At 45.1% G+C, this 16084-nt stretch overlaps 1 protein-coding gene across 1 annotated transcript in view; it reads left to right on the top strand.

The window, feature by feature from the left end:
* rab3gap1 (RAB3 GTPase activating protein subunit 1) overlaps nucleotides 1-16084 on the top strand; it is a 56813-nt gene that overhangs the window by 26992 nt on the left and 13737 nt on the right. The window contains exons 17-22 of the mRNA XM_024415191.2: nucleotides 2185-2562; nucleotides 8729-8866; nucleotides 10914-11141; nucleotides 12720-12816; nucleotides 12916-13019; nucleotides 13249-13364. Of these exons, the coding sequence (XP_024270959.1) occupies nucleotides 2185-2562; nucleotides 8729-8866; nucleotides 10914-11141; nucleotides 12720-12816; nucleotides 12916-13019; nucleotides 13249-13364 (1061 nt within the window). The remainder of the gene's footprint in view (nucleotides 1-2184; nucleotides 2563-8728; nucleotides 8867-10913; nucleotides 11142-12719; nucleotides 12817-12915; nucleotides 13020-13248; nucleotides 13365-16084) is intronic.

Raw genomic sequence — 16084 nt, 5'->3', positions numbered from 1 at the left:
AGAGGGAGAGACAATGGCTACCCCACTCTGTTGCTTAAGCAAAACTCTGCTAACACCCAGCTATCCACTGACGCAATGTGATCATTCTCGCTATTTTCAAAATAAAAGCCTGAAACTATGTCTAAAGACCGTTGACACCTTGAGGAAGCCATAGGAAAAGGAATCTGGTTGATATCCCTTTAAATGGAGTTGAGGCATCCAATGGAACAGAGAGCTTTCAGGAAAAACAGCACTTCCTGGTTTGATTTTCCTCAGGTTTTCGCATGCAATATCAGTTCTGTTAAACTAGTTCTAGTTTCTGTTTTTTAGCCAAAAAATGTAAATCCTGCCCCCTACACTCAAGAAGTTAAGTGCGCCTTGAATTCTAATTAAATCACTGACAGTGTCACCAGCAAAGAACCATCACACCACCTCCTCCATGCTTCACGGTGGGAACCACACATGCAGAAATCATCCGTTCACCTACTCTGCATCTCACAAAGACATGGCGGTTGGAACCAAAAATCTCCAATTTGGACTCATCAGACCAAAAGACAGATTTCCACTGGTCTAATGTCCATTGCTCGTGTTTCTTGGCCCAAGCAAGTCTCTTCTTCTTATTGGTGTCCTTTAGTAGTGGTTTCTTTGCAGCAATTCGACCATGAAGGCCTGACTCACACTGTCTCCTCTGAACAGTTGATGTTGAGCTGTGTCTGTTACTTGAACTTTGTGAAGCATTTATTTGGGCTGCAATCTGAGGTGCTGTTAACTCTAACTCTCTCTTATCCTCTGCAGCAGAGGTAACTCTGGGTCTTCCTTTCCTGTGGTGGTCCTCGTGAGAGCCAGTTTCATCATAGCTCTTGATGGTTTTTCAACTGCTCTTGAAGAAAATGGCAAAGTTCTTGAAATGTTCTTAATGTCTTAAAGGAATGATGGATTGATTGGCTCAAACGCATTAATTAGGAAAGAAATTCCACAAACTGAACTTTTAACAAGGCACACCTGTTAATTGAAATGCATTCCAGGTGACCTACCTCATGAAGCTGGTTGAGAGAATCCCAAGAGTGTATAAAGTTGTCATCAAGGCAAAGGGTAGCTACATTTTTTGGTTGCTACATTATTCCATATTTGTTATTTCATAGTTTTGTTGTCTTTGCTATTGTTTTACAATATAGAAAATAGTAAAAATAAAGAAAAACCCTGGAATTGAGTAGGTGTGTCCAAACTTTTGACTGGTATTGTATATTATAATTGTTGGGGTTTCTCTTGAAACATTTTCTCCTCTCCTCCACTCCTGACTGCATGAAATAGAATGAATAGAACACCCACCCCCCCAAAAGTAAAAATCAGTTAACATCATTTGAATGAACATTCTACATTACTTTGGAAATCGTTTCAATACCAGGCAGTGGTTCCAGGCCTGTTCTATTAATTATTTTTCTATGTGTCCTGCTGCTGCATTGTGGTCATCCAGTCAACTTTTGTGCCAGCCCTACTCCCCATGGCCCAGCCAGATGTCTGCAGAGGCCCCAGACAGAACCAGACCCATAAACAGTGTTGTTATTCAGCTGCCCACGCCTCACCTGGGGGAGGGAGGGATTGAGGAGAGTGAGAGGAAGAGATAAAAGGAAGTAGGGAGAGGTGGTAATAAAGATGTCCGGAGAGAGTGTGAGCGAGGATGAGAGGGAAGGAAGGAGAGGTAATATCTTTCTGGAAAGGCGGAGTGAGCCACTTTATCTGCAATCACTTTAATAAGAGGAAGAGGTGCCCAGGCTGCACTGGGCAGAGAGCTCCTGACTCATAAGCTGAGTCGGTCTCTGTATCGCTCTCTCCCTCTACCTACCTACCTCTCTGCTCTCTTTCCCCTTTCTCTCTCTTTGTTCTCTATTTCTCACACACACACACACACACACACACCTAGGCTGGGCATGCATCAGTATTAGAGCAGGAAGTGACTCTATTCATAGTAATAAAGGGCTGCAGCCTGCACTAGGTAGACGTTTGGAGCTCAGTGTAGGAGGAAGAGAAGACTTTAGTGTGGGCACACAGGGACATGATGATGAGAAATGGCTCGATAAGGGGCAAAGGGATGGGGTTATACCGGATAGAATTACACACACACACACACCACCCAAAAGCTTGCCATCTGCTGCTATTTCCCTGACTCCCTGCACTCATCACTCTTTGTCCGTCTCTGCCCCCCAGATGCTCAACTGCTGCATTGAGAGGAAGAGAGCGAGGGATGATGGAAGGAAGATGGCTGAGGGAGGGAAGGAGAGGGAGAGAGGGAGGGAGAGGAAGGTTTCAGGGGCAACCGGGACTGAGAATGGGCGCCTGGGGCCGGAGAGTGCGGAGATGGGCAGAGAGGTGTCTCCTGGGAAGTCGTGGGACTCGTGGAGTGACAGCGAGGGCGAGGACGAGTTCTTTGAGTGCCTGAGCGACACGGAGGAGATGAAGGAGGCTGGGTCCACAGACGGAGAGAAGGGTGGGGCCAAAGTGGCCAAGCCAGACGGTCGGCTCCACCCCCACGGGAAGTTGACCCTGCTCAACTCCCAGGAACCCCTGTACATCCCTGTTACTCAGGTCAGACACACAACCACACACAGCCATTTCAATCTTCATGGTGGCTTCAAGCACCCTTTAATTGTTTAATGTTTGGTGTACAGTGCATATCATTGTAAAATGATTCCTAGGACCAATACGTCCACATACTGACCATGTCATTAACAATGCCACAGGTCAGACAGATAGACAGCCATGGCAGATGTACTGTACAATATGCACCACTAACTCATTTAACTAGTCATGACTACATTGTAGTGATACTGTGACTCATTGAACTATTCATTTCTACATTGTAGTGATACTGTGACTCATTGAACTATTCATTACTACGTTGTAGTGATACTGTGACTCATTGTTACTATGATACCATAAATCACTATAACACAGTTGCCCTGACCAATACACACTGCACACAGTGCCTAATTCATTATCACAGATTTTTAAGAAATTGTTCTAACATAAATCCAATAATTAGCTTTAAATGTCTGTGGGTTCATCTTAATAAGTATGGTAAAAGCCAAGAGCAGCATGATGTGGAACTTAGCCTGACAGACTCAACTCAGCAAAGGTTGTGCTCAGCCTCTTATTGTAGAAGGTATTTGGGGGCAGGTACAAAACATCTTGTTATAATTGGCTATATCCTCTTCCATTTGGTGATCAGCCTCTATGCCAGGGGTGTGAAACTCATTCCATGGGGGGCCTGGTGTCTGCTGGTTTATGTTTTTTCCTTTCAATTAAGCCCTAGTCAACCAGGTAAGAGACACTCCTTATTATTTAGTGCCCTTAATTCATCAATAAAGTACAAGGGACGAGCGAAGACCCACAGACCGTTGGCCCTCCGTGGAACGAGTTTGGCACATGTGCTCTATGCTATGAGTCTCTCTGATAGTGCTACCTCCCTCCCTCTACATTCCCTGCTATGTGTGTGAGCCCAGAGCTAGCCTGGAGAGATGTGTAGCTCCTTTACCCCTCATCAATTATAGACTGGGATGAATAGTAGAGTTAATTAATGCACAGGGCTGAGGCTGACACTGTTCAATGATTAACACTAGGAGGTGAGACGCAGGAAGGGAGATGCTGGCCCGGGCTGTCTGAAGCTGCTATCTATCCACAAATGTATAACACGCACACAAAGATGACACACACACAGTACACGGACATATACACGGTACACGCACACAAAGAAGACACACAGACCCAGTACACGGACACACACACACAGCACACGCTGCAGCTGGTGGGTGAGGACGGACGCCTTTCCTTGTTAAGAGAGCAGATTTGACTGTGTGCTGCATGGAGGAGAGATGGATGGAGTGTATGAGTGTAAAATAAACTAGTGTCAGCACTTCTAGATGGGCCCAACGTTTTCACACAGCTTGTGTCTGCTAACACACACACACACACACACACACACACAGTCTCAGGCCGTGTCTACAATTGACACTTACAGTGCCTTGCGAAAGTATTCGGCCCCCTTGAACTTTGCGACCTTTTGCCACATTTCAGGCTTCAAACATAAAGATATAAAACTGTATTTTTTTGTGAAGAATCAACAACAAGTGGGACACAATCATGAAGTGGAACAACATTTATTGGATATTTCAAACTTTTTTAACAAATCAAAAACTGAAAAATTGGGCGTGCAAAATTATTCAGCCCCCTTAAGTTAATACTTTGTAGCGCCACCTTTTGCTGCGATTACAGCTGTAAGTCGCTTGGGGTATGTCTCTATCAGTTTTGCACATCGAGAGACTGACATTTTTTCCCATTCCTCCTTGCAAAACAGCTCGAGCTCAGTGAGGTTGGATGGAGAGCATTTGTGAACAGCAGTTTTCAGTTCTTTCCACAGATTCTGGATTGGATTCAGGTCTGGACTTTGACTTGGCCATTCTAACACCTGGATATGTTTATTTGTAGATTTTGCTTTATGTTTTGGATCATTGTCTTGTTGGAAGACAAATCTCCGTCCCAGTCTCAGGTCTTTTGCAGACTCCATCAGGTTTTCTTCCAGAATGGTCCTGTATTTGGCTCCATCCATCTTCCCATCAATTTTAACCATCTTCCCTGTCCCTGCTGAAGAAAAGCAGGCCCAAACCATGATGCTGCCACCACCATGTTTGACAGTGGGGATGGTGTGTTCAGGGTGATGAGCTGTGTTGCTTTTACGCCAAACATAACGTTTTGCATTGTTGCCAAAAAGTTCAATTTTGGTTTCATCTGACCAGAGCACCTTTTCCACATGTTTGGTGTGTCTCCCAGGTGGCTTGTGGCAAACTTTAAACAACACTTTTTATGGATATCTTTAAGAAATGGCTTTCTTCTTGCCACTCTTCCATAAAGGCCAGATTTGTGCAATATACGACTGATTGTTGTCCTATGGACAGAGTCTCCCACCTCAGCTGTAGATCTCTGCAGTTCATCCAGAGTGATCATGGGCCTCTTGGCTGCATCTCTGATCAGTCTTCTCCTTGTATGAGCTGAAAGTTTAGAGGGACGGCCAGGTCTTGGTAGATTTGCAGTGGTCTGATACTCCTTCCATTTCAATATTATCGCTTGCACAGTGCTCCTTGGGATGTTTAAAGCTTGGGAAATCTTTTTGTATCCAAATCCGGCTTTAAACTTCTTCACAACAGTATCTCGGACCTGCCTGGTGTGTTCCTTGTTCTTCATGATGCTCTCTGTGCTTTTAACGGACCTCTGAGACTATCACAGTGCAGGTGCATTTATACAGCGACTTGATTACACACAGATGGATTGTATTTATCATCATTAGTCATTTAGGTCAACATTGGATCATTCAGAGATCCTCACTGAACTTCTGGAGAGAGTTTGCTGCACTGAAAGTAAAGGGGCTGAATAATTTTGCACACCCAATTTTTCAGTTTTTGATTTGTTAAAAAAGTTTGAAATATCCAATAAATGTCGTTCCACTTCATGATTGTGTCCCACTTGTTGATTCTTCACAAAAAAATACAGTTTTATATCTTTGTTTGAAGCCTGAAATGTGGCAAAAGGTCGCAAAGTTCAAGGGGGCCGAATACTTTCGCAAGGCACTGTACATTTGACTTCTGCTATCAGAATACGAAGATCAGGTCTAGATGCGATGAAGTGTCATTGTGGTCTGATTGTGTTCAGATCTGGCTGACCACCTTATCGAGCCATTATCCTTCAGAAGGTTTGTAATAACTATTGGGTATGGAACTTTCCTTGTTGGACATAAAAGATTGTAAAAGTCCCCAGGAAGTCAGCTCCAAGGGATTTTAATTGATGAAATCTCATCCCTAGTATTCCCACGCATAATAGAGACAAGACGTGATCGTATACAAATGTAAGCAAGGTTTGAAATGATTATGTTTTAGTTAAACATATCTGTTTGGGCTGCTTGCGGTCAATTTGCAATTATTTGTATTCATGTTCTGGCCCCCGACCATCCGCTCAAGAAAGAATTGTCCCCCGGCTGAATCTCAATGATGATCCCTGGTGTATACAGAGTCCAGAACACTTGGGTTTTGGGAAAGAGCGGCACCTTTTCATTATAACATTTGCGGAAATACATTCCTAGCATGTGAGGAACGTGTTTGCTGGCCTCATGAATTCTAGCCAGCTAACAACTATTTCTAGAGTTATTCTAACCTGTTTGCAATCCCTTTAGCTTTGCTTGCTGGCTAGCCACAGAGGTTACCTGGCTTGTTAGCTACAGTAGTTAGCTACTACCATGAAGTTGTTGTGTTATAATATTTAGCCTATTCCGAAGTTTGCAGACTACATACTGGCATTTGAATATAGTGCGGAAAATCCTGACAAAATGTGGACTAATTTGCCTTGCACCCCCACCCCCCGTGCTTGATTGGGGAAAGTCGCAAAATGCTAATCAAATCAGAGAAATCCTCGCTGTCGAAACTCTCCGAAAGCAGCCTGAAAAGTAGCTGAATTTGACACTATCCACTTTTACCAATAAAGTCACCGGAGGGGGCCTGAAAACTTGCTAAATATATCGACAAAGTCGCTAAATTGGCAACAATGACTGTGGACATGGTGGATACATTTAAATGTAGCTGTAGAAGCATGATGTGTCCTTAAAGAATACAAAAACAGCATTCATTAACTGTCAAGTCTTAGACACGGCCTCAGTCTCCGGCTGTCTCGGTGTATCATGCGGGGATTTTTGCACTTGTCTTTTCTCTGTCTGCCTTTTTCCATCTCTCTCCCTCTTTATCCACACACCATTCTCCAAACTTTTGTGTCTCTGTCTCTCATATATCACTCCCACTACCCCTCGGTCCTTTTCCATTTCCTCTCTCTTTTCTCTTTCTCTCGCTGTCTGTCCTCTCAATGACATGTTCTCTCTTTCTCTTTCTCTTCCTACATCCATCGATTATCTGTACGTCTGTTTGCTCTTCTGTGCTGCTCTGTCTCTGTCTGGATCTGTTGTCTCCATCTCTACTCGCCTGTCTGTTTTTTTTCTTCTTTCTATTACCTTTCAACCATTTCCTCTCTGACACCCCTGTCAATCTCTCTCTCGCTATCTGGCGCTCTCTTTCTCTCTCTTTCTCTCCCGCACTCCCTCTTTTCTCTTTCTCCCTCTCTGTCGAACTTTTAAACAGCGGGGGCAGGGTAGAAGGGGGGGACAGGCAGGGGTAGGCAGAGATGGGTGTTTTAGATTCATGGCATTGCCACTATTTGTAATGAGGTGGATGCCTCTGCTCCACTACTACTCATGCTCTGCTCGGCATTCTCACCTTCCTTCCCTAGTTTTAATTAGTCTGGGTAAAGTGTTTTTTGATCGCCGCTCCTGTCTGCCCTGTTTGTATTCTTCACACTCTGGCTGCGACTTAAATAGCATACTATACTGTATATGGTGCACTACTTTTGACAAGGGGCAAGGCCCGTAGGGCTCTGCTCAAAAGTAGTGCACTATATATGGGAATGGGGTGCAATTTAGGACGTGGGTCTCGCAAGAGCCGCAGCTAATGGTCCCCTCTGACTCAGGTCTTTCTTTATTTCATTAGAAACTTGCTCAGGAGGGGACAGGCTTTTAGTCTTTTCTTTCTCCCAGACCCGACTGTGCATTAGTCAGTCTGAGCCCACTGGGTAGAATGCATTAGAGGCTGTGATGGTAAAGAAAGAAAGGCACAGTTGGATTCTGCCCCCCCATTTTCCATTCATGATTGCATGGTGTGGCCTTTTGCATTTAGAGGTATGCGGTCGTTGTTTAAAAAGGTAGGTACAGCAGCTTTACATTGGGCTACTTCCGCTCAGAAATCCTTTGGGTGTTGTATGGAGCCCATTGTTATATAAGCCTGCTTTGTGCTGGAAAACAGTTGCATAATGGCAGCAATGAAAAAGGCAGGAATGGCCAATTAAAGCAGGTTGTAGAATGTGTAAGTAATGGCTATTAGGGAGTTATTACAAGCCAGGGAGCAGAATCAGGATTCTATGAAATTAGGGACTTTTCTTTAGCAGCTTTATCTGAACAATAGTGATTTATTTTGTACATAACAAACCTACTGGGTAATCTATGTGACTCAAGACAATGTTAGTCCTCTGAGCTAAAGCCCTAGCTAACTCAAGTTCCAGTGTCTCAAGCAAGGTTACTCATCAAGCAAGCAGAGTTTGGCCAACCACCACCTACCTCTACATGTCATCAGTCTTTCTTGTTCATTCAAATAGGTGCATAACCATTTTCGTTATGCACCTGATTGGCCGGTGATCATAACTGACTTTGCCAGTGGTGGAACCGAGTCCGACCTTAGCGAACATTATGCAGCGTTCAGTTGCCCTTCAGCAACTTGGACACTAGACAGAACTGTGGACATTGCTCTACAAGACAGAACCAGTGTTCATTAGCTGGAGCTGATGGGAGATTGGCAGGGCGTTGTGGGTGTTTTGGCATGGGGTTGTAGGTTCCCCAAGTGTTCCATTGTTCCACAGGTTGCTAATGAACATGACGAGCTGTCTCCTCTGTAGTGCTCAGAGTGAATGACCGGGCCAATCCTTGTCACTGCAGCATGTCTCTCACACACTAATAAGTACTGTAACATACAGACCTTATGGATCAGCTTTAGGGGTCAGTTTCTGGCTTCCTTGTGTGTCGGAAACCAACCCCCACACACGCACTTCTTCATGCACACACCAAAACCCCTAAAACACACAAACCCTGAGTGTCCTCCTCCTCACTCCCCAGGAGCCAGCGCCCATGACAGAAGACCTTCTAGAGGAGCAGTCGGAGGTATTGGCCAAACTGGGCACGTCAGCCGAGGGTGCCCACCTCCGCGCCCGCATGCAGAGTGCCTGTCTGCTCTCAGACATGGAGTCTTTTAAGGTGAGGACACACACCCCACCCTGACATATCTATTTTACACACACACACACCCTGAAATGAATGCTGGCACACACACAAACACAGAGAAACACACACAGAGAGAGGCACACTCACTCTCACTGACACCCAGACTGGGTGAGTGGCACAGGAGCCTATTAGTGTTCTCCGTCCTCTCAGTCAGTCAATGTGTCAGACTGGGGGGCGTTTGATTTGATTCTCAGTCTCTCTGCCTCCCTCGTCTCACACGGTGGCATAGTGGAGGGCATGCTAATTGTGTTATTAAGATCAATGAAAGGCTTCTTTCTTATTAGAAGGCGTGAGGGGTGTGGATTTGGACATGTGAAGAGGTCTTTGAGAGCTGATTTTCTGTGTAGATTTCTGTTTTAGTGCTTCAAATAATTTCCATTTAGAAAATAAGCCTCCGTCGTGTTGAATTATTGAATACTAGTCGTTGATGTTATGCCTGTAAAAGTATTAGTTGATAGAAGGTTGAACACAAATGCTTTTAATGATTCATGTAGATTTCCTTCGTCATGCAGGCAAATCTACAAAGCCGCTCTTTTTTTAATAGTTGTCTCTTTAAAAAAAGAATGGACTCAGGCTAAAGAAAGCTTCATTAATCTCTATGGTCACCTTATTGTGCAATGAATACAGTGAAACGTACCCTATTTTTCTGCTGAGTAGAATGCAGCCACACCTGCCAACTCCAAGCTGTTGGATTCAAGAGGTTCAGAACTTCAGGTCATTATCTTTAAACTTCTCTGATGGGACTTCAGGCTCAACCCCTTTGTTGCCAACAGTAACAAACGTTGACAAATAGTGTTCTTTCAGGGGTCACAGTTGCAACTTTCTGTTGCATTACCCCGGTCTGTTTTTAGCTGGCCCACTAAATGCTCTACTTTGGAGTTAGTTGTATGTTCTCAACCTCTTCTTCTTCTGTTCTTTCTGAGCTCCGACAACAGCTGACGTGAGGAGGAGGGAGATGGGTTATAAACTAGAGGAAGAAGAATGTTGTGTATTCAACCAGAGCGGTAAATGGGGCCCTTAGTTGAGTTAGAATGGCCTCAAAATGTTTCATGGCCAGGGCCGACCTGCTCTGTATGTAATTGTGCTTAGCCAAGCATAATCTGGCATTTTAGCTTTAATTATCCCGGTCCTTGCGGGCGCAATGCCAAGGATGGACCACTGATGAATGGTGGGGACTTAGGAATATGACAGCCAAGCACTACGTAACCAGCCCCCGCCTCAACTGAATATGTCACACGCACGAATTCCGGTATGCGCGCACACACAAATTTCACACACACGCAAATACACATTTCTCACATACACACGCACACCTTCTTTAGGGGGACCGCAGTAGAGAAGCCTCCTGTCCTGGCCTGGACCCCCAGGCTATGGAGGAGCTCCTGTCTCAGTTATTCACGCTTTATCCTCTTTCTCATCAATCCATCTACTGCCGCTGCACTGAAATGGAGCTGTCTCCTCACTACGAAACTTACCACAGAAAAAAAATAAAGGAAATGAAGTAAGGCAGGCTTCTAATTAATTATGGAGTGTGAATGAAGGAGAGAAATGACTGTGTTGAATCTCACTAACGCACATCAGTGAAAGGTCACAAAAGTTCTTCTTGTTCAATTGGTCAGTCGGTTGGTTTCCAGAGGAAGCAGGGAAACAGTGAGACATTGATTTATTTCACAGCAGCAGGTACTCTGATTCAGACTCAGTCCCTCTGAGGGCCATTAACAGACTGATGCTGTCTGCTACACCTGAATCATCACCTGTCTTTGAGTCATGAGCTCACAGACAGCGAGCACTGCTCTGGAGGGGAGCTGAAGCACTAGAGGTGGTGATGACATCAGCCAGATGTATGTGTGTTTTCTGCTACTATCGCCAGGGTTTTTTAGAAGACTTTTGACTTCTCTTGACTGTGTATATATGCTTTGGAAGATTAGAATATAGTGGAAAACCTTGAATATGTGTGGGGTTTGAGAACATGACTTTGCTGTGACAGTGACAAGCCTGTGTCTGTCCGTGTCCATATTAGGCAGCGAACCCTGGCTGTACCCTGGAGGACTTTGTGAGGTGGTACTCACCCAGGGACTACGTTGAGGAGGAGGTGGTGGACGAGAACGGAGACACAGTGGTCAGGGGTGACTTGAGTGCCAGGATGAAGATCCCGGGAAACATGTGGATGGAGGCGTGGGCCACAGCCAAGACTACCCCCGCTCGCAGACAGAGACGCCTGTTTGACGACACCAAGGAGGCTGAGAAGGTACTGAGCTTTAAGAATTGTATTGTGCATTGCAGGGCCGCCATCATTATTTACATTTTTTTTTTAGTCTGGTCAACTGTAGAATCCTAACAACAGCTGCATACAATCTAATTCACCCTATCCCTCTGGCCAGGGTAAACAAAGAGGTAACATTGTGTTTTTATAGCTAGCTCATTTTTGGGGTTTTGAAAATATGTGAATGGGATTCAATTTAGTTTATATTCAAACTTTGGGTGACTAGGCAACCTAGACTTTTTCAATCCAACTTTATTAACTGGAATGAATCAATGAACTCAATATCTAACATAGACTTTGAGGTCTTTTTTTGTATTAAGCCTATAGTTGCGTAGTGCAGGCCTACACGATGCAGACCTGCGTAAAGCAGACCTCAGCCCCGTGAGTTCTATCATCCAATAATGTTGGTGTCTCTGTGTATGTGTTGATGAAAACCCCCCTTTTAGTCTAGCTTTAAAATATAAAGGTTGCTGCAGTTTGACATGGTTTTCATCCTCCCAAAGGCCAGGAGTTTTTCCAGGAGTTTTTAAAACCATGTGACCTGATTTTTTTTTTTAAAAGCCCTCCCCCCCCCTGAACTGCTAGACTGAGACTCAGTGAATGACACCTCTACCTGTTTTGCAGCTCATTGCTGCCAGCCCAGAGATCGAAACACTGCCAGGTTCACTACACACTCTGCCTCTCTCTGTTTGTCCCTGTTTCAGCCAATCACCATGCAGCGCTGCTAGAAATAGGAAGTAGGTCAGAGCACAAGGTGTCCCTGCTATGACACACACACACACACACACACACACACACACACACACACACACACACACACACACACACACACACACACACACAAGGTGTCCCTCCCCTCCCTGCCATGGGTCCCCTCCCTGAGAGTTTAAACTGAGTTCAGGGGAACCTTGCTGGGCCTTGAAGGTCGGTCATCTAGCCTATAGCACGCCGTCCTTCATCCGTATGGCTGCCGCCAGCCAGCCGGCTCTTTTGGGGAAATTCCAGGTGCACAATTTAGTTTGGAATTAATTTACTGCTGATTTATATATACTTTTTTCTTTTTTTCCAGTAAGTTGTCCTCTTAAGTAGGTAGATGACAGGTGTGCTTCTATAATCCACAGTCCTCTGTTTGCAGTCGAGACCATCGCCACAAGGTCACTCTGCGACAACTTAAGAGCGCTGTACTGTGCCTTTCCTTCTATCCCTGTGCTCTCCCTGTGCACGAGAGCCTGAAGGGTTGTGTGTTATTAAGGGATACCAAATCAGATTGAGCTTCTGGAATCTCATCACTGACTCACTCAACATAACGAATGACCCTGTGTTGTATAAAGAGGGGGGTCATTAAAATGCAGCGCTGCCTCTCGCCAACACAATTGCGTTTATGCGGCAGACAGCCTCCATAAGTCAAAAGAAGCCGATGAACCAGTTTTGTAAAAGAACAATGCCTTTGGAAATGTCAAGTACCTTGCCCGGGTCCCTGACAACCTCTGGAATCATAATTGCTGTAAGAGAGAGAGAGATGGAGAGAGAGAATTTGCTTTTGATATTCTTCCCCTTCCCCAGGTGCTGCACTACTTGGCGGTACAGAAGCCAGCAGACCTGACCCGCCATCTCCTGCCCTGCATCCTCCATGCTGCCATCCTCAAGGAGAAGGAGGAGGGTTAGTGACCGCAGGGTCCTGTTGCTCGGTCTCTGTCTCTGTCTCTTTATCTATCCCTCTCTCATATCTCACCAACTTCCTCTCTTCTCTCCCATACAGAGTCAGTAGAGGACATCCTATCTGTTAGAAAGGCCATCCAGCAGGCCACCTCTCATGCCAGCAAGCTGCTGCGCCACCCCAGCCCAGACTACAAGAAACTAGAGGTGACTGGAAACAACTTTTTTTTCATCTAGCCTTTATCTTACCAGGATAAATCTTGTTTTTCAAGGGAGACCTGGCAAGATTTGACGATCTCTACCCAACAGTCTCTCTACCCAACAGTCTCTACCTCTAACCCATTGGTTGGACTGCAAGGTAGCCACAGTATACTTTTTTTCTACCCCCAATTCATCCACTCTAGTACTGTGTCTATGTGTCTGTCTCCTCCAACAGGACGTGATTACCCAGCTGATAGCGGTGGAGACGGTCATTGCCCGCTCCCGCTCTCTGAAGGCCAAGTTTGGCATCGGGAAGGCAGAGCAGGGCGACAACGCAGAGGATCTGGAGAGGTACAGTAGGACAAAAGCAGCACACCCTGAAATAATAAGAATATATTCCATTCAGCAGACACTTTTATCCAAAGCGTATTAGGCATGCATACATTCCTGGCATTGCAAGCACTGTGCGCTAAACAAAGTAATTTAATGTTAACCAGTAGGGCCAGATAGATCTGCGGAGATACAAAAATACCTATGGAGTTAAATGAAATCAATCCAACTGCTTCAAACCTATCTATTTCTATGCAGGTCTATTTCTATTGAGATAAAATCTCTTTTGCAAGTGAGACCAATCGAAACCATGAATAGCTTAAGTGTTATCGATTTGGTTTTCAGACAGTGCTCTTAACTTCCCTGTAGATTCTCTCCAGCCCTACTCCTGATGAAACCAGCAGGCACATTTTAACCAACCCTCCATGCCACTACTCCTCCTTCCCCACTGTTGTTCTTTTGTCCTCTCAAATCAAATAACATTTTGTTGTCCTCGCCCCACCCTGCCAGGTCTCTGACGACCTCCTTATAGGGCAGGGGTTCCCAAACTCTCACGACCCCAACCATAGGCTATTAATGACAATTTTTTTTCACATGGTTGGGGTCGCGAGAATTTTCAGATATCAAAATGGGGTCATGGGCTAAACAAGTTTGAGAACCCCTGGCCTATAAGGAGGTCGTCAGAGACCTGGCAGGGTAGTGCGAGGACAACAACCTCTCCCTCACCATCAGCTAGACAAAGGAAATGGGAAAACTATAGGAAATGGAGGGCCAAGCACACCCCCATTCACATCGACAGGGCAGTAGTGGAGCGGGTCGAGAGCTTCAAGTTCCTTGTATCCACATCACTAAGGATCTATCATGGCCCACACACATCAACACAGTCGTGAAGAGGACACGATAACGCCTCTTCCCCCTCAAGAGGCTGAAAAGATTGGGCATGGCCCCTTAGATCCTCAACTTTCTTACAGCTGCGCTATTGAGAGCATCATGACTGGCTACATCACCGCTTGGTATGACAACTGCTTGGCACCCCGTCGCAAGACGCTACAGAGGTTAGCGCGTACGGACCAGTACATCACTAGGGCCGAGCTCCCTGCCATCCAGGACCTCTATACCAGGCGGTGTCCGAGGGAGTCCCTAGAAATTGTCATTAACAGCCTATGTTAACTTTTTCTTTTTATTTGGGGCTATTGCAGTCAATTGAAAAACATTTCTAACATTCTGATTGTCTTAACTCACCATCACATACTTTGAATGTGGGGCTATGACAGTCAATTGCAAATTAGACTGACATAATGTCTTATCTCACCACCACTAATGAGAAGGGTATGCTTGATGCATGTCGCGTCGGAGCTTCTCAAAGTCAGGAACATTTTTGGTTTTAATGCAAACGAGAGCACTCAATCCAGCTTCACACAGATTTGAGCTGGCAAAGGGTACTAGGCGTTTTATGGTGCTTTCAAGATAACTGGGAACTCTGAAAAATTAGAGGTCAAATCATGACGTCAGTGATCTTCAGGTCGGAATGTCGGAGCTCTAGAAAGAGTCCCGAGTTGGATGACCTTTCAAAAGGATTTTTCCCAGTCAGAGCTCGTTTTTTTCCCTAGTTCCCAGTTATCCTTAATGCACTGAAGTCAGAAGTCTGAGATTGCTTAGTTCCCAGTTCACTTACTGATGCTGTTTTCTGTTAGAAACATGCTCAGCGTTGGGAAGGGGGCATGGTTCGCTTTTGTAAGACACTCTCCAATAAGTAAGACTTTTGTTAGACTCTCCAATAAGAATTCTTTCCTCTGAATCCACTGATGTGGTTACGCATCTGTAGAATGTTTTTTTATTTCCCCAGCATGCTTGAGTTCAGTTTCCCAAAGATATCTATTGCATAGGCAAGGAGACATTTTCTTTTACTTTACACAGAAAGTTCTTTAAAAAAAATGTTTGTTTTTTTACATCCTTTGTGAATGACAGAAGTTCCTCTGTCAATGTGAACATCTTTTCAACCCTCCCCCTTGCTAACCACCAATCCTCAGTGTGAAATAGAACATTGTCATGCTCTGATCACATATCACATAGTTTTGTGAACAGGCCTGCGTGCAGTGGATATGGTTTGATGTAGTTTACCATTGAAGTTACCTGCTGCAGTATATTTCAGTCCTGTGCTCAGCTCTTTTGCTGCCAGTTCCTCTCGGTGTATCATACAATGCTTCCATATGGCAGAGGGAGACGCAATCATAACTAGAGTGCAAAGGCCTGCCTGCCTGCCGTCCCACCCTAGATGGAGCCCCATCTGTGCAAGATCCCACCATTCGATCCCATGGAATCTGTTTTTCGTCAATATAGCCACGTAGCATACTGAACATCCTCTGTGCCGTTTCATGCTCGGGAATCGTGAGACGGAACAATATGTCCTCGTGAATAGCATCCCCTGACGTACAAACGTCAACTCATGGGCATCTCGGCCCTCACGGCTAATGTACATTTGGAGAGCATAAGCTGGGGAGTTTGAGTCATTCAGTCAGAGTTTTCTCTTGATTACTAGCAATAGCATCATTTCTTCATTTAGCAGTGTTATCTGACAAAGGTATTGATGCGAGTGTCTGTACATCTCCCACCCCACACGTTGTTTTCACCATATCAATTGCGGCCAGTAATATCAGAGTCTCTGTAATAGTGTGTGGTCTCATAGCATAGCGGGCCTAGCCATTCACCGTGGGAATGATTCAAGTGCAACAGTCAAGTGC

Source organism: Oncorhynchus tshawytscha, linkage group LG03 (assembly GCF_018296145.1).
Source record: "Oncorhynchus tshawytscha isolate Ot180627B linkage group LG03, Otsh_v2.0, whole genome shotgun sequence".
Classification (NCBI taxonomy): Eukaryota; Metazoa; Chordata; class Actinopteri; order Salmoniformes; family Salmonidae; genus Oncorhynchus; species Oncorhynchus tshawytscha.
Note: the sequence above shows the minus strand (reverse complement) of the source record. Positions and strands in the feature narration are given on the sequence as shown.